Genomic DNA, 25,057 nt, shown 5'->3' with positions numbered 1-25,057 from the left:
TTGCAGTAGGTGGCAATGAAGAGTTGGAAGGTGGATGAGAATGTAACCCAGATCTGGTAGAATTAAGAGCTCTTCTAATATCATTACATTGCCGTAGACTATTAGAGCATCACATAAAAGCAAAGATGTCAAGATTCATTTGTAGACTGATAAGGGTGAAATGAGATGCCCACTTAGGTATCATAGTAATGCATTTCTAATTTAATTTCAGTCTGTGGCTGTGCCAACCAATGTTGTCACAGTTACTCCTGTAAAGCCGGCAAGTACTGTATCTACCTTGAAGACTTCAAGTGTGGGATCATCACCTACCCCTTCAAATGAACCTAATCTGAAAGCAGAGAATTCAGCAGCTGCTCAGACTGATCTTTCTCCGGTGAGCTCTCACTTGCACCTTGCATTAATGCAGTTCCTTACCATTGTTCTTGATTCTTCTTTGCTAGCTAACAATTGTGATTATTTTTCCATATGTAGACAATGCTAGAAAACGTGAAGAAATGTAAGAACTTCCTGGCAATGTTAATAAAACTAGCATGCAGTGGATCACAGTCTCCAGAAATGGGGCAGAATGTGAAGAAGCTGGTAGAACAACTTTTGGTAAGTTAGTACTATAAAATCTTGCAAGGTTTATCTGTTGAAAATTGGAAGTATCTTTCTATTTATTTATCTATCTATATTTTAAAATATTTTCTTAGTTGTAGATAGACACAATACTTCTATTTATTTACTTATTTTTATGTGTTGCTGAGGATTGAACCCAGTGCTTCACACATGCGAGGCAAGCACTCTACCGACTGAGCCACAATCCCAGCCCTCTCTATATATTTTTAAAAATATTTTTTAGTTGTAGATGGACACAATACCTTTATTTTATTTTCATGTGGTACTGAGGATTGAACCTAGTGCCCTCCACATGCAAGGAGAGCACTCTACCAATGAGCTACAACCCCAGCCCTCTCTATATTTTTAATGATGTTATTTTAAAGGTACTTCTTGATAAACCTTGGTTTTGCATCTTCTTCTTATTTTTTTTAAGAAGCTGAGTCCATTGAGGCATTTTATTTGTATTTGTTTTATATCCCTAGAAAAAGTATCCCAGGATTTTCCCTACAGTGTGAAAAAAAAAATTTTTTTAAACAAATTCTTTATTTTTAAAAATTTTTTTGTGGTGATGAAGATCAAACCCAGTGCTTCATATGTACTAGGTAATCACTTTACCACTGAGCTACAGCCCCAGCCCCATGTGTGAAAAAGTTTTTGTCTTGATACTTCATAGTCCATGATGCCAGCTGAGGTTGTCAGTAGAATGAAACTACACTGACAGAATGGGAGCAGATTATTCTGCCATTTTTCTAGGTCTTTGAGCTGTACATCAGATCTGGGGCTGATCACTCCACACTGGTTTAACCTGCCTTTGGGATTCACAACAATTTTCTGAGATCTGTGATCATCAGTGATTTCAGATTCACCAGTGTAAGCATACTTCATCATCACAGTTAGAAACTGGACAGTAACTTTGGAGCATGGCCTAATTAGGACCTGGTGTTCATCTCTCTTTTTGGCATTGTTGATGCTCTTGAGAGCATGGGTCTGTACATTCATGCACACTACCTGGTGGAAAGGAAAGATGGAGAAAGAGAATGGGAGGGGCTGGTTTTACTTCTTAAAAGCTTTGTAATGATGATAAAATTTAGACAAATCCCCAGCCCTTCCTAAAAGTTTTTTGAGATGGGATCTAAGTTGCTTAGGGCCTCACTGTAATGCTGAGACTGGCTTTGAACTTGCAATCCTCCTGCCTCTGCCTCCTGAGCCCCGGGGATTACAGGCTTGGGACAACTCTGCCAGTTGCATTCCTTTTCTTAATACTGCTTTTTTTTTTTGCATATATAAGATGCATATATAACATGATATTTTGATACATATTATTTTGTCTATACCAGCCTTGTTTCCCTTCTCTTAAAAAAAAAAAGGCCTTGGAGAGGTTGACTCTTTGGTTCATTAGGGAAAAAAAAACCTTTTTTTATAATATAGAATGCTTCACTAACTTGCATGTCATCCTTGTGTGGGGGACTATTGCTAATTTCTTTTTTTTTTTTTTTTTTGCTTCAGGTTTTTATTCCCTTTAAAAATGTTTACATTGTTCAAATGAATGACTCTAAATTTTATAAGTCATTTAAGCCATAATGAAATTGGGTTTATCAGATTCTTTCCTAAATGAAACTTCAATTAGCAAATGTTATGAAAATACCTGAAGAGTCTTTTTTTTTTTTTTAATTTTTTATTGTTGGTTGTTCAAAACATTACATAGTTCTTGATATTATTGCTAATTTCTTTATCATTTCAGTTTTAGTATATGTGCTACCAAAGCAACCATGGAAAATGTCACTAGAATTGCAGAGTGCCAGAAAGCCAGCTATCAATAAATGATGAAATTAATTTCTCATACTTCCAAACACCAAGCTGTAGGACTTGTGGAAGTTAATTAACATTTTTAGGCCTTAGTTTCCTTGTAAGATGAGAAGAGTAAATGTGATCATTTCTGAGGTTTCTACAAGTGCCAAGTATCTTTTAGCCACCATATTATACATTTTTGATCTTTTATATCCTCTTTCAGGTAAAATACTCCATATAATATAGGATGGAGTAGAAATTATCATATATTTCATTTGTGCTTAAGACATATACTGGGAATATAATAGGTAAACATTATTTTGGATTTCTTTTTTTAATATCTATTTTTTAGTTTCAGTTGGATACAATACCTTTATTGTATTTATTTTTATGTGGGGCTGAGGATTGAAACCAAGTCCTCGAACGTGCTAGGTGAGTGCTACACTGCTGAGCCACAACCTCAGCCCCCTATTTTGGATTTCTAAACTGTTCATAATTTACAGTTTTCTATGATCAAATAATTAATATTTTTGTGTATTTATTATATAAATGTGGTCACTTTTTCCCAGTATATGTTTTTTTCAAATATTGTCCAGGAAAACAAGCATAGTTTATTCAGATGTCTTCTTTATGACTTTTAAAAATGCTTCCTATCAGGCATTAAAAATAGAGCATATTTAAAGTTAGTTTTTCAGTTGGGAAAGTATTTTAATTTTATATATTTAGAAATTTAAGTCATATGAACAATTTTATACTTTGGATGATTTTGAGTACATTTTGAAAAGTAAACATTGGGTTTTTGCTTTTTCCTTTTCAAAGTATTTTAGTTTTGAAAGTAAATATGACTTGTTCCTCAGAAATGAAATGTCCTAGATGGAGAGTTGTAATGAAAAAGAACATAGATCCCATAAAACATTTTAATGTTTCTAAATGCAAAAGATTTGTGTGAATTTTGTGGACAGATAACAATAGTTAGGAATTAAGCAAATATTCTTTCTAACTTAAGATAAATAGTTCTCAAACATTTGGGCCTCAGGATAGCTGTATATTCTTTTTTGGGGGCATGCAGGTACTAGGGATTGAACTTAGACACTTTTTTGCCAGTAAGCCACATCCCTAACCCTTTTAATTTTTTTGAGACAGGGTCTCCGTGTTTTTTTTTTTTTTTTTTTGTGTGTGTGTGTGTGTGTGTGGGTGTTCTAGGGATTGAACCCAGGACTTTGTGCATGCAAGGCAAGCACGCTCAACTGAGCTATATCCCTAGCCCAAGAGACAGGGTCTCAATAAAATTTTTTATTTTTTTAATATAGTTGTAGATAGCATGCCTTTATTTATTTTTATGTGATGCTGAGAATCAAACCTAGTGCCTCACACATGCTAGGCAAATGCTGTGCCACTGAGCTACAGCCCCAGCCCTCAATAAGGTTTTTACAGCCTTACCAAGTGGCTGAGGCTGGCATTGAACTTGATATCCTCCTTTCTCAGCCTCCCAAGTTGCTGGGATTATAGGTATGTGTCACTGTACCTGGCAGGATGCCTGTATATTTTTAAAAACTGGGGACTCCTCAAGGGATTTTATTTTTTGTGGACCTGAAATTAAAACAGAAAGGTTTTAAAATTATATTTATTTTAAAATAATAATAAACCCTTTATATATATTCACATAAATAACATTTAAATAAAAGCTGTAGTTTTCAAAACAAAATTGAGAAAAATGACATTGCTTTGCATTTTGTAAATATTTTTAATGTCTGACTTAATAGGAAGTTGGATTCTCAGGCCTGCTTCTACATTTACTTTACTTTGTGATGTGTTATTTTGTTGAGTATTAGGAGAGTGACTGGTTTTTGTGTGGTTTTTGTAATAGTATGCATTGGTCATTTGGAAAATGTTGACTAATTGAGTTATGTTATACAGATCTTCCAAATGTTTTCACATACTTTATTTAAGATACCAAATATCATGTTCATTAATTTCCCAAATGATCTTGTCAAGAGTTTTTTTTTTTTTTTTTTTTTTAAAGTTCTGGAAAGCTATCAGGCTAGGAGAAGTCATTATATATTTTTCCAAATTTATGCCATGGGTGGTGGTGTATGCCTGTAATCCCAGTGGCTGGGGAGGCTGAGGCAGGAGGAACATAGTTCAAAGCCAGCCTCTGCAACTTAGTGAGGCCCTAAGCAACTGAACAAGACCCTGTTTTTAAACAAAATATAAAAAAAAGGGCTGGAGATGGGACTGGAGTTGTGGCTTAGTGGTAGAACACTTGCCTAGCATACATGAGGCACTGGGTTTGATCCTCAGCACCACATAAGAATAAAATAAATATATTGTGTCCACCAAAAACTAAAAAACAAATTTTTTTTTTTTTTTAAGGGGCTGGGGATGTGGCTCAAGCAGTAGTGCGCTCGTCTGGCATGCATGCGGCCTGGGTTTGATCCTCAGCACCACATACAAAGAAAGATGTGTGTCTGCCGAAAACTAAAAAAAAAATAAATATTAAAATTCAAAAAAATATTTTTTTTAAAAAAAGGGCTAGGGATTTGGCTCAGTGGGTAAATATCTCTGGGTTCAATCCCCAGTACTGAACGAACAAACAAATTATTATTTTGTCTTGGGAGCTTTAATTTTTATCATTAACAATAAATACTATCAGTTGCTTTCTTCATAGAAATGGAGTTTGTTTTATTTGTTTTTGAGAAAGTATTTTCTAAATATCCAAGTCTGAATAACCACAGTTGTTTTGTAATTCTTTCTAGCAAAAAATGGAAAAAAAGCTGCTAATTTAGCTAGTAATTCAATCATAAACTACTTTTCTGTGAGCATCTTTCTTTGGCCTGCAGTAGAAGTCCTTTATGTGTGGCCTCCACTTTGTTATCTACAATATTAAAAAGATGTCTGTCTACTGAAGAGTTGAGATTTAATAATACTAATTTTTACTACATCAAGAATGTTTTAGCTGGGGGCGGTGGTACATGCCTGTAATCCCAGCGGCTCTGGAGGTTGAGATAGGAGGATTGGGAGTTCAAAGCCAGCCCCAGCAATTTAGCGAGGCGCTAAGCAATTCAGTGAGAACCCTGTCTCTAAATAAATAAAATACAAAATAGGGCTGGGGCTGTGGTTCAGTGGTTGAGTGCCCCTGAGTTCAGTCTCTGGTACCTGCACCCCCCACCACCACCACCAAAAAAAAAAAAAGAATGTTTTAAAGTAAAACTAACATATAATTTTTTTTCATAACTATAAATGCACAGCAGTGTAGAGTATGATGACAACTATTTCACTTTGCTACTGCTTCTTTCCATTAGTTTTACATGTTCTTGTTTTTACAGCTTTAGGGTATATTTCTTTTTTTTTTTTTTTTTAAGAGAGGATTTTTTTTTTTTAATATTTATTTTTTAGTTTTCGGCGGACACAACATCTCCGTTCGTATGTGGTGCTGAGAATCGAACCCGGGCCGCACGCATGCCAAGTCGAGCGTGCTGCCGCTTGAGCCACATCCCCAGCCCTAGGGTATATTTCAACAGTGAAAAATGCAAAAAAGATTAGTATTAATGAAAAATATTTTAAACTTTACAGATCCCTGAAGTGCTTAGAATATAAAATAATAAGTAAGCATTCCTAAGTTCTTTGGGACAGCTATTATGGACTCAGTATTACTCTAAAAATATAATCTTAGCTTAAGATAATTAATAATTATAGAAACAAAACAAAAACTTCAAAGTCCTCCAGATAACTTCTTCTTTCTATCCTAAGAAACTCCTGTGTCTTTACTTCTTAATTGTTCTTGAAAGATGTAATAATGTAGCTCTTCTCTCACTTGTTTTTTTTTACTGGAATGTCCTCCACCCCCACAAGAAGAAAGATCATTCCTTCAATGTATTCTCTTTCAATATACATTTCTATTATTTAGGTTTACTAATTTCTCTGGACTTGTGAAAAGCTTCAAATCTTTGCCTCCTTTCTTTATTTAATTGTGCAGTGCTGAGGATCAATCCTAGGGACTCATGCATGCAACCAAGCACTGAGCTATACCCCCAGAGTTTGCTTCTTTTATCTTTAAATTAAATTAAATTTTTCTTTAAAAGACAGGGTCTTCCTATGCTGTCCAGGCTGACCTCAAACTCTTGCGCTCAAGTGATCCTCCTTCTTTACCCTTATGATTTTAACTGGGACTACAGTTGTGCATCACCATCCCTAGCTTTGCCTCTTCTGAAAATTTGTAGACCTATGTGTTTTCTTTCTCCCATTCTTTAGGATGCAAAAATTGAAGCAGAAGAATTTACAAGGAAATTGTACGTTGAACTGAAGTCTTCACCTCAGCCTCATCTAGTTCCTTTTCTTAAGGTAGAGTCACATTCTTTGAAGAAATTATATGGATTAGATTTCTTTAAAATAATTTGAAGCCTGAATATTCAACATGACAGTAATTCAGTGTGAAGATATAACAGTGTGAGAAGGAACTTTAATACTTTTGTAAACTGTAAGGCTCAGTCATAGTATTGTTTTCATTTGAACATTTTGAGAAAACAGGAGTAATATCTCATTCGTGAATATAATGTTATATTGTTTAACAATTGTACAGGAATACATTCAAATTCTTGTGATTGTGAGAAAATAGGGTTTTCTAATTTGTCCTAATTTCATGTTCTCTTAGAATGATAAACCATAATAGTGCCAAATTTGGTGGGAAAATTATAATTTAAAAAATTAATTTATATTGTTAGGCATAACCTATGATTTATTGAAATATATAGAATCTGGATTGCAGTAGCTTGGATAATAGGAGCTTATTTTTGCAGACTTAAAAATATTCCATTTATATTCTCAGAAGTTAAAAAGGAATTAAATTGAAATCTATAAAGTCATTAAAGAGTCTGGGCTGTAATGAACCAAAAAGCCATGTTTTTTTTGGGTGGGGGTGGGGTTATTGAATCAAGGGATGTTTTACTACTGAGCCACATCCCCAGCCCTTTATAATATTTTATTTAGTGACAGGGTCTCTTGAATTGTTTAGGGCCTCACTAAGTTGCTGAGACTGGCTTTGAATTCCTGATTGTCCTCTGCCTCAGCCTCCTGAGCCACTAGGATTACAGGCTTGTAGTGCCACTGCACCTGGCCTTTTAATATTTTATTTTGAAACCAGATCTTGCTAAGTTGTTTAGGGTCTCACCAAATTGTAAAGGTGACCTTGAGCTTCTGATCCTTCTGCCTTAGCCTCCCAGGTTGCTGAGATGACAGGTGTACACCACCATGCCTAACTCATCCCATAAATTTTGACATAATAGAATGAGGAGTTGCCTTTTGAAATTTTTGGGTTAGTTGTCTAGGGGAGATGTAGGAGGCTTTAAAAACTCCTTTTGTTGCTTCATGAAAGAAGAGTGGAAAGGAAGATGTAAGCATCCCATTTTCATAAGATGTTTTAACACCAGAAAGTATTTCTGAGTAGGTAGCTAAATTGATTAGGATAAGTCATGTGATATGAAGTGTAAATAAAGAGACTGAGAATGTATTAGCCAGAGAAGACTTGATCTGGGGAAATGAAGTCAAAGGATCATTATATATTTTAAGCACATATATATGAAAGAGATTTGTCCTTTACACTTCTAGAATCCATAACTAGGATTGGATAAATTTGCCTAAAAAGATGATGAGCTATTTGTGAAATGATTCATACTCTTTTCTGTATGACCCATTTGTCCACTTGATTGAGAAATTAGAGGCATTTCTTCCTGAATCCCTTTCATTGGAAAGGTCTTCAGCTCTAGGTACTGCATTTCATAATGATGACTCACTCTCTCTGAGTATATGTGTGTTTTGTATTTATTGTTTATACTGTGAAGGAGAAGGAGGAAAATTTATGTAGCAGATGTTGTTAGTTAGCTATCGATTACCATAACATATACCTGAGATGTTTAGACTTTTAAAGAGAAACATTTTGTCACACAGTTCCAGTCCATGATCAGCTGGTCCCATTGCTTTGGCCCTCTGTGAGGCAGTACAGTGTCAGGAGTACATGGCAGAGTGAAACTGCTAACCTCATGGCTTGGTGATGAAAGGAAGAAAGAAGAAAAGACTAAGCCCCACAGTCCACTTTGAAGGCATGGTTCAAATAACCCAAAGAGTAGCCTCTTAAAATTTCTGCCGTCTCTCAGTAGCAACATGCTGGGACTGGGGATCAGGTCTTTAACACATGGGTCTTTCAAGGACATTTAACATCCCAAGCAGCCAGGCGTGGTGGCATCTACCTATAATTCCAGCAACTTGGGAGGCTGAGGCAGGAGGATTTCAAGTCTGATGCCAGCTTCAGCAATTTAAGCAAGACTCTGTTTCAAAATAAAAATTTGAAAGGACTGGGGATGTGGCTTAGTGGGTATGCCTGGGTTCAATCGTGAGTAAATCCACCCCCCTCAAAGAAAAAAAAAAATCTAAACCATAACAGATGCTCTGCTAGATCCTTTACATATAATTTTGGAGCTAAGTAGTAGCTTCCATTTTAGAGAGGACCATTTAAATCTACTAACATTATTTTTTAAAATCAAACTTACAGGTCTAGAATTTAGGCTGTTTAACCTGTTGCTAGATAACATTACCTGTAAATTACAAATATTACTATGAAGGATTTGCATTTTATATCCATTTCTTTGAAAGAGAGAGAGAGAGAATTTTTTTAATATTTATTTTTTTTAGTTTTCGGCGGACACAACATCTTTGTATGTGGTGCTGAGGATCGAACCCGGGCCGCACGCATGCCAGGCGAGCGCGCTACCGCTTGAGCCATGTCCCCAGCCCTGTATCCATTTTTTTTTTTTTAAGGATCTTTCTTAGACTCTTTTCTTGAGAGAATTTCCCTGCCCCCATCCCTGAGAGCTTTTGGGGGTTGGGTATGACATAGGGATGAAGGAATTAACATTTTAGTTTAACTCTGGCCGGGTAATGAAAAGATAATTAATTCAAATATTCATTTGCATTCTCTCTCTTATTATTGAATATTTCTTTCCAATTATAGTTTTCTGAGAATCTCCTGTTAGAGTCCCAGTTTAAACTTACTTAAATCATTTTTCCATGTATTTCCAGCTGTTTGTTTTCTGCCATTTTCATATTTTGGAAAAAAGTTTTTGAAGGGTTTTCTGCTTTTCTTAGTTACTATCTATCTATCTCTATCTCTATCTATCTATCTGTGTGTGTGTGTGTGTGTATAAATTGTGCTTTTGCTTTTATTTATTTTTTATTTATTTATTTTTGATACTGGGGATTAAATCCAGGGGCACATAACCACTGAACTACATCCCCAGCCCTTTTTTATTTTCTACTTTGAGACAGGGTCTTGCTAAGTTGCTGAGCCTGGCCTCAGAGTTGCAATCCTCCTTCCTCAGACTCTCAAGTTGCTGGGATTCCAGGCATGCACCACTCTGCCTGGTTTATTTTTTAAAAAATTTTTATTCTTTGAGTATTTCCATTGTTTCTAACTCTTAATAAGCAATGTGACTGAATTTTAAGTGTCACAATAAGGAAATCTTACCAAACAGCTCATGAAGATAACCTACCATTTTTGTATTTTCATATATTTTTTTTCATTTTTACAAACAAAAATCCCAGGAGTGAAAAGGCAAAATCTACAGTTTATCACTTGAATTGTCTTTGTTCTTTTAGTAAAAGATACAAAGATAAACACTTGACTCAAAATTTAGTCATAAAATGTGCTAATAACTCAATTAAGAAAATTGTTTTAGATTGTAAAAATCCATTTGTTTGTATTAGCTCTATTTCAATGTAAAGACAATTTCTATCCAAAGTTTTTAAGTTATTTTACAAGAATTTCTGCTGCATTGTAAATTTATGGCTACTAAAGTCAGCAATGATCTTTTAAAGAGTTTAGATGAATAGAATACAGAGAAATATGATAGTGTTTTTTTTTAATTTGTTCTTTTTAGTTATACATGACAGTAGAATGTATTTTTACATATTATACATACATGGAGTATAACTTCCCTTTCTTGTGGTTGTACGTGATGTGGAGTTACACTGATTATGGATAGTGTTTTATTTTACCAAGTTGGTAATTGAGATATCCAAAATAAGTTTTATACTAAAAATGATAATTTCACATTGAAAAATCACTTTTGGGTTTTAAATTGTATCTTATACTGATTGGATAAAATAGGTTTTCTCAACTGAAACACTTGATGTAGTTTTGATTTGCTTTATGTTATAAAGATGAGAGAGAAGTGTTTTTACTTGTAACTTATTTTCAATATTTACTTCTTTTTCTTCATGTTTCCAGAAAAGTGTTACTGCCTTACGACAACTTCTACCTAATTCCCAGAGCTTCATTCAGCAGTGTGTTCAGCAGACTTCTGGTGAGGTGGTTATTACCACCTGTACCTCAACAGCAACACCTCCTGTGGCAACAACTACAGTTTCTTCAGCCCAGTCTGAAAAGCCCATCATTGTTTCTGGAACAACAACACCTAGAACTGTATCTGTGCAAGCTCTGAATCCACTTGCTGGTCCAGGGGGTGCAAAAACTGGAGTTGTGACACTACATTCTGTGGGTCCAGCTTCTGTACCAGGAGGAACAACAGCTGGAACTGTTTTGCTTCAGACTTCAAAACCACTTGTGACATCGGTACCAAATACAGTAACAAATGTCTCACTTCAACCTGAGAAACCAGTAGTCTCTGGAGCAGCAGTAACACTGGCTCTTCCATCAGTAACTTTTGGAGAAACTTCAGCTGCAGCTCTTTGTATTCCATCTGTGAAACCTGTCATTTCTTCTGCTGGGACCACACTTGACAAACCTGTCATTGGCACTCCAGTCCAAATCAAACTTGCCCAGCCGGGCCCCCTTCTTTCACAGCCAGCTGGTATTCCACAGGCGGTTAAAGTCAAGCAACTAGTGAGTAAAATTTTATTTTTCCTCAGTTACTTATTTGGAAAGTTTCAGACATTCAGAAAATTGGCAAGACTAGTAAAAAACTGGCAAGACTATATATCCTACCAAATTTGACAGTTAATTTTTTATCTCATTTGCTTCATCTCCCTGTCTGTAGTCACATGCACAAAAACACATTTTTTTTTCCATAAATCATTTTTGAGAATTGGCTGCAGAAGTTGTGACAGTGCATTCCCCAAAATACTGTGTCTCTTAACAAAAAAAATTGTTTTTAAACATTAGCAATTCATATCATCATACGTGAGACATTAATATTGGTACAGTTTTACAGTTTTTCCTACTTGTCCCAATAATGTTTCCTGTTCTTGCTTCTAGTGAAGAATTTCTTATTACATTTAGTTATCACTTTTTTAATCTAGAACAATGCACCAGTTTTTTGTGGTTGTTCATTATGTTATAATATTTTAAGTGCCTGGGCTAATTGTTTTATACTGTCCCTGTGTTTTGTATTGCCCAATAGTTAGGACCTTAAATAGGTGATAGTATGATAACATTTCTTTTTTTTCAAAAAAATGCTGATGAAGACAGGTGAACGGATAAATAAGTTGCATTTTTTCCTAAATTTGATCATTTGGGGGATTCTTAGGTGAGAGAAGGAAATTTTAGCAGTTTATTGATTAGTTGATATCTAGAATGTTCTGCTTTATTCAGGAGAAGACAGATTTTGTGAGAAGACTGTGAGTATTGTTAGCTTATGGGAGAGAGTGCATGGTTTTTCTTGTAAAGTTCTTCCCTTCTTTATACCATAACAGAGTTTGCTTTCTTTTGATTTTTGGTGATTGCCCATGTTCTTTTTTGTAAGCCTTTGTGTTAGAGGTTGTGTTTTGAAATTTTTAGTTCATTGTTCTTTGGAGTGTAAACTATGTGTATACTCACCACCCTTGTTTGCAGATCAGAATTAGAGGCTAACATCTGTGGATTATTGTCTTCTAAGGTAGAGGGCTGCTTTGGACATAGAATCAAAGGAGAAGATAAGCCAGGCCCGGTGGCTCATGCCTATAATCCCAGCAGCTTCAGAGGTTGAGGTAGGAGAACTGAGAGTTCAAAGCCAGCCTCAGCAATGGTGAGGCGCTAAGCAACTCAGTGAGACCCTGTCTCTAATAAAATACGAAAAAGGGCTAGGGATATGGCTTAGTTGTTAAGTGCCCCTGAGTTCAATCTCTGGTAACTAACATTCCCCCACACACACAAAAAAGGGGGAAGATAAGGTACCCAGAATTGGAGGGTAGTCTTAACTCTTGGATAGCTGGGAAGTAATAGTAATTTCCTATGCGTGAATCTTTTTTTAGCCCTTCCTATTCTGGGTCTGATTTTCAAATACACCTGCAGTGCAAGATTTCTCTGTTTGCCTCAACTTAATCTCAGAGATAGAGCAACATTTTACATTTTTTTCCAAGCCCCATATATCCAGCTTTATTAAAGATTCTTTTCATAAACATGAGATATTTCAGGTAGGACATGGGTAAGCAATTGTTAAAAGTCTACAGCAACTTTCAAACTCCTTTCTTGGGTAGACTACTAAAATCAGAAAGCACCATAAAACCCAATGAAGTCATCAACTGATGTTCTGAATAGGGAAAGTTTAGAGTGAGGATTGGCATTTCATATTTAACCCTGATTTTCAGGAAATGAAATGAAAAAGGCAGAATTATCAATCTGAATATCATTAATCTAGAAAAGGAACTAATGCTCTTTTGAGGGGCACTATCTCAGTGATGTCACTGGACAGTTCAGATTGCTTGACATATGGGTAAAACCAATTTTGGGGAGTCAGGTCCCTACATGTCTCTGGGTTCAGGGGAGTAAATCCACACTGATAGAGAGGGAGAGGAGAACATAAAGATGAATTTGAGTTTTTCCACACCACAAGGCATTTGTGTCAAGGTGACTGTATGTGCCAGTGTTAGGGAATCCCTCCTCCTGGGAGCCAAGAGGAAATCTCTCAAAACTAGTAGGGTAAGGTGTTTTCCCTACAGCAATTCAATTTTGGAGACATTCTATTAGTGACCTATGTTACTTCCCCCAAAACAATGAAATGTTCTGTTTTAATCAGCTTATTTTTCACTGCTACAACCAAAAGACCTGACAAGAATACTGAAGAGGAGGAAAAGTTTATTTTGGGGCTCATGTTTTCAGAGGTCTCAATCCATCGATGGCCAACTCCATTCTTGGGGCCTGAAGTGAGGCAGAACATCATGGCAAAAGAGTGTGATGGAGGAAAGCAGCTCAGGACACGGCCACCAAGAAACAGAGAGCTCTCCTCACCATACACAAAACGTACCCCAAAGGCATACCCCAGTGACCTGTGCCCTCTAGCCACACCCTACCTGCCTACAGTTACCACTCAGTTAATTCCTATCAGTGGATTAATGCACTGATTTAAGGCCCTCATAACCCAATCTTTTCACCTCTAAACCCTCTTGCATTGTCTCACACTCAAGCTTTAGGGGACGCCTTACATCTAGATTCTAACATATCGTGTGCTAACAATATAGTTTAAAAAAAAGGGCAAAACAAAGTTCTGCATTTTTATGAAACTTGGTAGAAAAAAATAGTATTTTAAACTGTTCAGTCACTAGAAGTACATCATCATCAAAAATGTGCACCTTTCACTCCGTATCTCTAGCACCGTCAGCTTTCTGTGCTTGTCTGTTTTAAGGTATCTCCATCTTCTGCAGTTATTGCCATCCTGGCCAGCATCATGTTTTCACTTGGATACCTTCTCTCCCTTCTTTGCCGGGCCTTTTTAGGCTTGAGCTCTGGCTCGGGAGGAGCAGCAGCTTGCGGATATTCTCTGGTTCATTCTTCAATTTGACTTTGTTAGCATCCCCGGCAGCCTTTCTCTTGGGCATGGGTGGGGATGACAGCTGGACACAGGCACTGGATGAGGGGATGCCGTAGTGTGTGGCTTTGGTTGGTGGTTGGGGGGTAGCTTTGGTTGGTCTGGGAGTTGTTCTTGTTTCTTCTTCCAAAACAAACTTTTTAGAAGCAGTGATTAAAAAATTAAACATTGTTCTGATAAGCCAGGTTTGAGGACCACTGCAACAGAGGAATTGCCCCAAGGAAAGGCTTCTTTGGGGAAGCACTGAATAGAATTGAAATCCTTTTTATGGGTCATAACTGATGATTGAACCAATGCTAACTAATCATTATTGACAATCTTGTAACACATAGGTCCCTAAGGTGAAATAATACTTTGTTAGCTACATAGACTTCTAAGAGCATATTGCTTCTGTGGAATGGATTTTTAAATTCTTATGAGGAAAAGGCTTGGAGAAAACTAAAGATCCAGAAATTCTAAGTGACCTATCCAGTATTAGTCAGCAAGTAGTGGATTTCAGTCTAGAATCCTGTGACTTTGCCATTAGGGTTTGGTTATGATGCTTCCAGCAGGACCTTCTAGGTTTCTGGAATGTCTCGAAGCAGAAAACTATCTGGTAATATAATAATATCTTGACAGCATTTACATTTTTTGGGTTTAACTTGTTATACATTAGAAATAATTTAAATTACAAAAAAATGTAACAAAATCTGATGGTAAATTTTAGGGGGATTTTAATTCATACTTTTATTCCTAAAAGGTTGTGAAAAATTTAATATTCCACAATAATATTAAATATAAAATGTGAATTTTGCTTTCTTTTTTTGGCCTTTGTTTTAATTTTGATTTGATATGCCTATTCGTACCTACCTATTTAAAATGGCAAAATCCACAGTGGCAGGTCACTGAAGATGCCTTGTTAATTTATTGAATAACAGATTTACTTGGGCTAAAAGAACAAAAAGCATTTTGTATGGTAATGTATAGAGAGGACAGAACTAGGGTACTCTTTCAAGTCAACTGATTTAGAAAAATAATATTTTAATGAAAGTATCAATTTAATTTTACTCCGAAGTGAGGCTTAAAATACTGAAGATGCTAGAAAAGACTAAAGCATTTTATATACCTTATAAGAAATATGCAAATAATCATTCAAAGTATGAGAGACCACACCAGACCATAGGATCCATGTAACTCAGTATGGTGTAAAGAATATGCATTTGGCTGTCCTTTTTTTTTTACTACGGATTGAACCCAGGGGTTCTTAACTACTGGGCCACATCCCCAGCCCTTTATTTTTTGAGATAGGGTCTCACTATGTTGCTGAGGCTGGCTTTGAACTTGAAATCTTTCTGCCTCAGCAGATATTCCAGGTATGTTCCACCACACCTGGCTTGGATGACTGTCTAAAAATGTCAAGTTTAAAATTTTGGTAATTTATTTCTTTAATTATTTGTGAATTTAAAACGTTTTCCACAATATTTACTTCTCAATTGTAGTAGTTCTTCTGGAGAATTGTATGGCCTGCCTCTTAGGTAAGGTATCTAAATATTATGCTTTCAAGTTATAAGAAAAATATTCTCAAGCTACCATTGTAGGGATTAGATTTTACATTATTAATATTTTATCAAAGTATACATTTCTATCTATTAACTGCTTTTACAAAAATGGAGTTTTCACTGCATGCTATCCTTTCTGTCTCATTGATTATTATATATTATACTTGGGGGTTCTGCCAAAGCTTTCATGTAAATTAACTGAAATTGTTCAATTTCTTTTAGCTGTTTTTCAGTTTATACTCAGATACTTGAAATGTTGAAATATGGCCCTAATAAGTAGTTCTGGGGATTTTACCTAAGAATTCAGTTCCTATAAATGACTTATGTTATTGGCTGCCTATCAGTGTTGGCATAGTAGCTATTATATTATATACTCAAACTAAATATTGAACTTTACTTCTAGTTTTTGTTTCAAGGTGGAGAGTGGATGAGTTGGATTATGGGTTACTAAAGCTAGGTAAGATAATTAAGTAGAAACTTTCAGAAGACTTTGCTGAAAAATCTTCCCTTAGATATTTGTGGAAAAAAAAAAGTGTTTTACTTGTTTGAGCAAAAGCTAAATTAAATTTCATTTTAATTAGCAAAGCTAATTTAATTTAGAAAAGCTAAATTTTAATTTGTCTGTTCATTTTAAAATATAAATTTTGATAAACATTTTAACTGATTTAACTGAATAAAATAAAAAACCCTCAGATTCACAATATATGCAAATAAAATTCATGAATGAGGAAAGTTAATTCAAAATCCCTGACCTCTATTTTTGCCAGAAAGGTGGATAATTTTGGAGAGTAAGCTGAATATTGTTATAGTAGTCTTGCATTTATTTATCCTTAAGTCTCTTTTTTATTTTTTGCTTTCAAGTATTTTTTCCTTTTTAAAATATACTTTTATTTGTGCATTATAATCATACATAATAGTGGGATCCATTGTATATGCTTGCACATGCACATAATATAATATTATCACTTAAGTATCTTTAAAAATAATTTATACTTGGAGATAAGGTAGGAAATTTTTATTATTATTTGTTTTCTTATTTTAAATGTGTATTTCCCCTCTATTGTATTTCTTCTTTAACAGTATCACAAATATTTAATAAGTGTCCACTCTCCAAATATTACTATTTTGTGGATATAAGAGAAAAACGAATGAGTTATTTGTGCAGTATAAGTGTGATAACTTTCAATTTCACTGTATTAAAGTAAAACTGAACTCCTAAAATAAATTTACCCTAAATACTAAAAAAGAAAAATTGTTGTTGTATTTTTACTTGCACCTAATTATTTTGAGGTAGGAGAAATTCTTAAAGAATTTTACAACAAACACATGCTATGTGAAATAATTAGTGAGAGTTAAGTGTGCTAATTGCCTCTGATGTCACAGTTCTCACAGGATAGGAAAAATATTTTCAAGGTGTAAATTTTAGTTTGTTATCATGGTGGTTGCCAATATTTTCTTTAGAAAAGAGAAAATAAGTAAAAATTGAGTTAGAAAAAAATTGGTAAAATTTTTCATTGGCTCAAGTAGTTGACCCTCAGTTATTGAACTGACCTTCTTGGATCCTAAGTAGTTTGTCTTTTTTTCTTCCTTTTTTGCATTCTATTTATGAGAGTGGAAAGGTGGAATTAGTTTTTGATTTTACTTTTACTTGAATAGGACTAATGAAGAAAGAGGTTGAATCCAAGTAAGGCCTACCATTTATTTACCATATATAAATAGCAGTTGCACAGTAAATTCCTCATGGGCTATAACTGAATTAGAATTTTTATCATAATATTCTTGATATATAGGTTGTTTGATGCTAGTTCATTCAAATTTACTTAAGAGATAGTTTGTTTTATAGGAATATATTAGAATTTGTGGAAAATAAAACTGGAGACATTATAGTGTCCATGTCTTTATATTAGTCAATAAAAATTTTTATAAGAATTTTCATATGTAGAGAAATTGAGATTTATAGTAAATATCATACAACCACCCACCTAGATTCTAGCATTTATAGCTGTTAAACTTGATTTATCGTGTATTTATCCAGATGTCTTTTTAAAAGTTTTAGGTGGACACAATATCTTTTTTTGTTTGTTTGTTTGTTTTTATGTGGTGCAGAGAATCGAACCCAGTGCCTCATGCATGCTAGGTGAGCGCACTACCACTTGAGCCACATCCCCAGCCCTCCAGCTGTCTATCTTAATTTTTTGATGGATTTCAAAGATTTTTTCCTAAATTATTAAATATAGATATCACAGTTAAATATTTGTTTATATTTTTTTCTTTTGAGGTATATCTATTTACAATGACAAAGTACAGATTTCATTTGTACCACATGAAAGTTTTTTTTGACAGTCAGTTCATACTGCTGTGTAATTCAGACCTCTCATCAAAATATAGACTGTTGTTGTTATAATCTCTGAGCTCTCTCCTGCCTCATCTGAGTTGTCAAAATGTAGACTTGTTCTCTCATGCCCCTTCTCCATTCATCAAAATATAGATTATTGCCATCATCTTATTACCCTTTCCCATTCAGACCCCATTGCCATCTTCCAGAAGCAGCAACTGTTTTGATAATTTCCTCCATGGATTAGTTTTGCTTTTCCTAGAACTTCATATTAATGGTATCAAGGTATTATTTAAAATAATTCCTTTTCACATATATCAGATTGTAGTTAATGTGAAAGAAACAAAGAATATTGCTTGGCATTTCTAGACCTGTAATTTCTATAAACTGCTTGAACATTAGTTTATGTTAACATCCCCAATAAAACATCAGAACTTGAGGTGTAAAGAAAGCTAAGGTGTGTACTCTTTCCCTTTCTTTCCTTGATTCCAGAGTTTTGTTTTGTTTTTTACCTGGGATTTAACCCAGGGATGCTTAACCCCCAGAGCCATATCCCCAGACCATTTTTTGTTTTGTATTTTGAGAAAAGGCTTCACTATAAGTTGCTGAGGCTGGCTTTGAACTTGCAATCCCCCTGCCTCAGCCTTCTGAGCTGCTAAGTAATTACAGGTATGCACCACTGCACCCGGCCAGAGTTTGTTTTGAAGGGAAAGTAAATTAGGGTCTTAGTTTTTAAAGAGCACAATAGCTTTTCTTTTCCTTGCCAAATAAGAATAAATATGTCTTCTTTGGGCCAATTTCCATTTCTCTAAAATGATTTCATTCTCCATAAGATGCCTAATAAAGTGGTTTTAGATACTTTCTTTGAAAGAAGACCAGTGAAATCTCTTATACATTATTGCTCATTATGTTTTATTTTGCTTGGCAGGTGTGCAAGAGTGCACGTTGTCCCTTTTTTTTGTTGTTGTTGTTAGATTTTTAGATTAGTTACATGTGCTGCCTTAGGTTAGCATCGTTAAGATGAGGACTGATGGGGACCTAGGTTGTTGCTGTTTGTTTGGTATCAGGAATTGAACACAAGGGTGCTTAACCACTGATTCACATTCCCAGCCCTTTTTATTTTTTTATTTTGAGACAGGGTCTTACTTCTTTGCTGAGGCTGGCTTTGAACTTGCAATCCTCCTACCTCAGCATCTTGAGCCACTGGGATTACAGATGTGCATCACCACACCACGCCTAGGGTTTTTAAATCCCACCTCAAAACTTTATGTAATTTTCATGTACTCATCAAAAATGGTAGGAAGACTAACTGGTAAACAGCTTACTAATAATATCTTATTAATATCTCTCATAATTCAAATACTGAAAAGAAGAAACTTATAAAGTGAAATTGACTTATAAAATGAAATTGACTGCATAAATGAGATTCCAGATATATATTACTTTGTATACTTTAAATCTGATCCCTAGGACTTTATAAAAGTTTGATCTCAACTTCATTGAAAAGCATTATTTTTCCAGTTCTTTTCTGTTACCAAAGAATGATAGCAATTGATTTACTTCAGCTTGTATTTTTTTTCTCTAGGAACATTAGTTCCAGTAGGATTACTTTACAGAACATTATTTTTTCACTGTTTTTTAGTAATATACACTTGCCTTTTAATTTTGTTCACAAATATTAGAAAGTGAAATGAATTGTACTCCCAAGATTCTACTCAGAAGTCTATATCCTGCCCAGACCATTGCTCATTTATATTACCCATATGGGAGTTTAAGTACATCTAAATAGTTCAGTTCTTGGCCCAAATATATGATAATTGTTCCTTGAAGTGAATAAATGACCCTCTGCTGTTCTGGCTTTTCTTTTTCTTTGAAGCCAAAAGTAATAGCACTGTTATTATTTTGTTTGTTTTCTCTCTTTGCCCCCCAACCCTCTTTGAATTTCTTGAATTTTTATCTTGGAGAATGCCTTTAGCATTATCATTTTTCCAAATGGTTTAGGAAGATACTTTTGAAAAACAACACATAAAAAGTCCTTAACTTTTTAGAGGTGTATTTTGAAATATTTATGGATAAAAGTTATATCTGGGATTTGCTTTAAAATAATAAACAATTTTGGGAGATAGAAAAATGGACCAGGTAAAGAAGAAACAAGATTGTTCAAGAATGAGTCATTATTTAATCTGGATAATCTGTATTTTTGTATATGTTTGAAATTTTTCATAAGTTAAAAAGTAAAAATAGGAACCCTGTGGGGATTTTATAAATTTGAATTCTAGTATAATAGTATAGTGTGTGAGATAGTCATGTCTTTCACTTTTGAACAAGATCATTTTACTACATACAAATTTAAATTTTAAATATATTTATAGCTGGGTGAGCTCAGGCAGTTATTAAAAGTGAAATTTTGTCCTTTCTTTTTATAGCATGTTTAGTTGAATGACTGTACTGATAGTTCTAATTATTTCAGGTTGTCCAGCAGCCTTCAGGAGGCATTGCAAAACAAGTGACCACAATTTCCCATTCCCCAGCATTGACCATTCAGAAATCTGGACAGAATAAGATGCCAGTGAACACTGTAATACCTGCTAGTAAGTTTCTTCCAGGTAGACACTGGTCTGGCTTGCCTCATCACACTGTTTGTGGAATGTGGTGGGTTTTGCACAACTTATTTGTTGTATTAAGAGAGATTTGGGGGGCTGGGTTTGTAGCTCAGTGGTAGAGCACTTGCCTAGCATGTATGAGGCAGTGGTTTCGATTCTCAGCACTGCATATAAGTAAATAAATAAAATAAAGACCCATTGATAACCAAAAAAAAAAAATTAAAAAGCAAAATAAAGTTGGATTTTTAAAGTTGGTACCTAAGAAAATACTGAATGATAACTATTATAGTCTTTGAACATATATAGACAGTTATTAGGGGTGTAGGTTGTTTTAGAGTAAATGAAGCAACTACTTATGGTATTCCATAATTAGATAAAAAAAATCTAAATAAGTATTTTTTAAACTTATAAAACTTGCTATAACCTTTTTTAAAATGTAGTTTGGAAATCAGGTAAGGTAGATCTTTTAAGTGTTTTAAATATATATTAATATAAAGGATATATTATTAACGTATGTTTCCATTACCTTTTGTACATGATGTTTTTTGTAGTGATGCTATAGGCAACTTGAGACCATATAAAGAGAAATGGAGGGATCTTTATTTTACAAGATGATTTTTTTAAATGTAGGGAATATATTCATTGTCCTATTTGAATTTAGACAAAGTTCTGGGGAAGCTTGAAATTTTTTTTTGATTAGTGTATATATATATATTTAAAACTGAAGCTCTGAATTTTTCCTAATGTGGCATAATTGCTTTTTTGATATTCTACTTTTTCCTTTCTTGTTTGTTTTTATAGCTTCCATTCTAAAGCAAATTACTTTGCCTGGAAATAAAATTCTGTCGCTTCAAACATCTACTCTTCAGAAAAATAAAGTAAAAGAGAATGGAACTACATGCTTCAGGTAAAGAAAATAAGTAGTTAAAAACTTGGTCTAGTTTAAGGATGTAATATTTAAGGAAAAAAAAAAACAGGTGACAAAGACTAATTCCTAAATAAAACAGATATATTGATGCCTTTAAAATAATCTAACAATACTCTTTTAAGTATTATTTATAAGCAGTAAGGTCTATCAATTTTAAGTATTTTGCTTAATGAATTTTGAAAAACATAATCCAGATGAAAATACTGAATATATCCATGGCCTTTATGCACTTTTCAAATCAATTACCCACATCTCCTGCCTCTGGCAGGTACTGTTCTTATGTCCATCACCATTGATCACTTCTGTGTATTCTTGAACTTCAAATATATGGAATATTTTATTATTATAATAATGTCCCTTTATCTTTAGTTTTGCTTTCTGTGTGTTCAGTGATCAGATGTCAAAGTGGTCTGAAAATATTAAATGGAAAATTCTAGAAATAAATCTTAAGTTTTAAATTTATGTGCTATTCTGAATAGTGTGATGAAATCTCAAGACTTCCATGCCCAGGAAGTAAATCATCTCTTTGTCCAGCATATGCATTCTGGATATGCTAACCATTTGGCTAGTCATTCAGTAGTATCTAGGTTATAGGATTAATTTACAGTGCTTATGTGGTAGTCTAACACAGTATCACAATACCTGTGTCATTCACCCCCCTTCATCTCATCAAGTAGGTATTGTATCATCATAATATCATCATCAGAAGAAGGCTGAGCACAGAATGATAAGATATTTTGAGAGAAACCACGTTCACATAACCTTTATTACAGTATATTATTGTCACTGTTCTATTTTTATTGTTAATCTTTTACTGTGCATAATTTATAAATTAAACCTTACAGTAGGTATGTGTTTATACAAAAAAAGTTGATATATTTGGGGACTGATTCTAGGACTCCACTCCAACACTAAAATCCACAAATGTTCCAAGTCCCTTATGTAAAAGAGTATAGTATTTGTATATAATCTGAGCATAGCCTCCCAAATATTTATTTTTTAATTTTTAATTTTTTTATAGTACTGAGGATTAAACCCAGGGTCTCATACATACTACGCAAGCATTCTACCATTTCCAGCCCTTTTTTTATTTTGAGACAGGGCTTCGCTATGCAGACTGGCCTGAATTTGAGATTATCCTGTTTCAGCCTCTTTTTTTTTCTTTTTAAATATTTATTTTAGTTGTAAATGGACACAATAACTTTATTCTTACTGTTTATTTATTTATCTATTTATTGGTACCAGTGATTGAACTCAGTGGCACTTGACCATCCCCACATCCCCAGCCCTATTTTGTATTTTATTTAGAGACAGGGTCTTGCTGAGTTGCTTAGTGCCTCGCTGTTACTGAGGCCGGCTTTGAACTTGCCATCCTTCTGTCTCAGCCTCCCGAGCCGCTGGGATTAAAGGCGGCAACTTTATTCATTATGTGATGCTGAGGATCGAACCCAGTACCTCACACATGCTAGGCAAGCGCTCTGCCATTGAGCTACAATCCCATCCCCTGTCTCAGCCTCTTAAGTAGCTGAAAATACAGATGTGCCACTACCATGCCACGCTCTTCCATATAGGTATAGTACCTAGTACAGTGTAAATTCTATGTAAATAGTTGTTACACTGTATTTAGAGAATAATGACAAGATCAAAAAGTATGTACATAATTCAGTACACATGCAGTTTTTTTCCTAATTGTGATTTGTTCTTTTCTGTCCCGTGGCGTTCTCAATTTTGTCCTTTTGACTCTTTTTCCAAAAAGTACTGCTCGCTCTCCCCAAGAAGCTATACTTTGTATTTTTTTTCCCCTTGGTTCTGGGTATTTAACCTGGGGTGCGTTATCACTGAGCCACATGTTCAGCCCTTTTTATTTTTTATTTTGAGACAAGGTCTCACTAAGTTGCTGAGGGCCTTGCTAAATTGCTGAGGCTGGCCTGAAACTTGAGATGCTCCTGTCTCAGCCTCTGGAGTTGCTGGGAAAATTGGCATGATCCCACTACACCTAGCAGGAAGCTACACTTTTAAAAATTTGCCAAATTAAATTTTAATATTTTTTGACTTGGAATACACTTAGTCTTCTTTCCCATAGTTTACTTTTGCCCACTACAAGTTCTTTCATCTCTTCAGTCTTTTTCAGACTGCTTTTGCTTGCTTTGATCCTTGAGGCAATTAGGCTCTGGGTCAGGCACCATAGGATGAGAGATGTGCACTGAAATTTACTATTTTTCTCTTTCCTTTATAGTTTTGAAATTTGTATATTCTTTGTATTCAGGTTGTACTGAGGTTATTTAGTATCTGTTTTAGGAGAAATATTGGAAGACAGTGGTCTAGGCAGTCATAATCTTACGCAGTGAGTTTTGACAAAAGGCTAAACCCATGTATCCAATGCCATAATCAAGATACTAGAAATACTCACCCCAAAAGGTTCCTTGTACTTCTCCCCATCTAGTCCCTAAATTATACTTCAGATTCCAACCACTGATGTCCGTAACATTGTAGATTAAATTTGTTCCTAGGGTTTTGCATCCATGACATCATACAATTTGTATTCTTTGGCTTCTCTTGCTCAGTATAAGTCTTTGACTACATCTAGGTTGTTGCATGTGTAAGTAGTTTGACTTTTTATTGCCAAGTAGTATTCCATTGTATGTGTATACTCTTGTTTATGTTGTCCTTTCTTGGTGGATATTCGGGTTGTTTCATTTTGGGCAATTATGAATAAAGCTCCTGAGAATACTGTGTCTAAAACATGTCTTTATGTGGATATAGATTTTTCCTTCTTTAAATACTGAGTTATGTGGTAAGTATGTGTTTGATTCTATTAAGAAACTGCCAAACTGTTGAAATTTTAGCCCTTCTGGTTGATATATAATTATAGCTCATTGTGGCTTTAACTTACATTTCTACAGTGCTTAATGATGCTGAGTATATTTTCATGCCTTATTGACCATTTTGTGTAACTTCTTTAGTGAAATATCAGTTTGGATATTTTACCTATTTTTAAATTCAGTGTTTTTGTCATGAGTTTTTTTCTGAATCTGTTTAAGGTGATCATTGATTTTTCCCCTATTGTCCTAGTATTATAAACATTGATTTTTTAAAAAATTTTCAAATATTATGCCAACCTTTAATTCATAGATTGTTAATTAGCTTTTTTAGATTTTTCTGTCTTTCAATAACATTTGTTAAGGGTTTTGTATTTATGATCATGAAGGATTTCAGTCTATATTTTTCTGGATTTTATAGAAGTTTGTACCCATGGTTGTTCTACCATGGGGTTATATCCCCAGCCCTTTTTATTTTTTGTTTTTAGACAGTGTCACTAAGTTGCTGAGATTGGCTCAAACTTAAAATCCTCTTTTCTCAGCTTCCTGAGCTGCCAGAATTGCAGGTCCTCATGAGGACCGGGGAAAATGTGTAGTATTTGGTTTGAGAGTGTAGTGTTTTGTAAGTGTTAATTTGGTAAAGATAGTTAATAG

The 25,057-nt window shown here is 34.6% G+C and overlaps 1 protein-coding gene across 2 annotated transcripts in view; it reads left to right on the top strand.

Annotated features, from left to right (window-relative positions):
• Positions 1–25,057, top strand: part of Taf4b (TATA-box binding protein associated factor 4b) — a 129,120-nt gene that overhangs the window by 20,645 nt on the left and 83,418 nt on the right. For both annotated transcript variants that reach the window (XM_048806409.1, XM_048806408.1), the window contains exons 4-9: positions 212–373; positions 472–594; positions 6,640–6,729; positions 10,667–11,281; positions 20,524–20,644; positions 21,458–21,563. In XM_048806409.1, the coding sequence (XP_048662366.1) occupies positions 212–373; positions 472–594; positions 6,640–6,729; positions 10,667–11,281; positions 20,524–20,644; positions 21,458–21,563 (1,217 nt within the window). The remainder of the gene's footprint in view (positions 1–211; positions 374–471; positions 595–6,639; positions 6,730–10,666; positions 11,282–20,523; positions 20,645–21,457; positions 21,564–25,057) is intronic.

This window comes from Marmota marmota, unplaced genomic scaffold (assembly GCF_001458135.2).
Source record: "Marmota marmota marmota unplaced genomic scaffold, marMar, whole genome shotgun sequence".
Classification (NCBI taxonomy): Eukaryota; Metazoa; Chordata; class Mammalia; order Rodentia; family Sciuridae; genus Marmota; species Marmota marmota.
The sequence above is the reverse complement of the archived record's forward strand: the minus strand, read 5'-3'. Positions and strand labels throughout refer to the sequence as shown.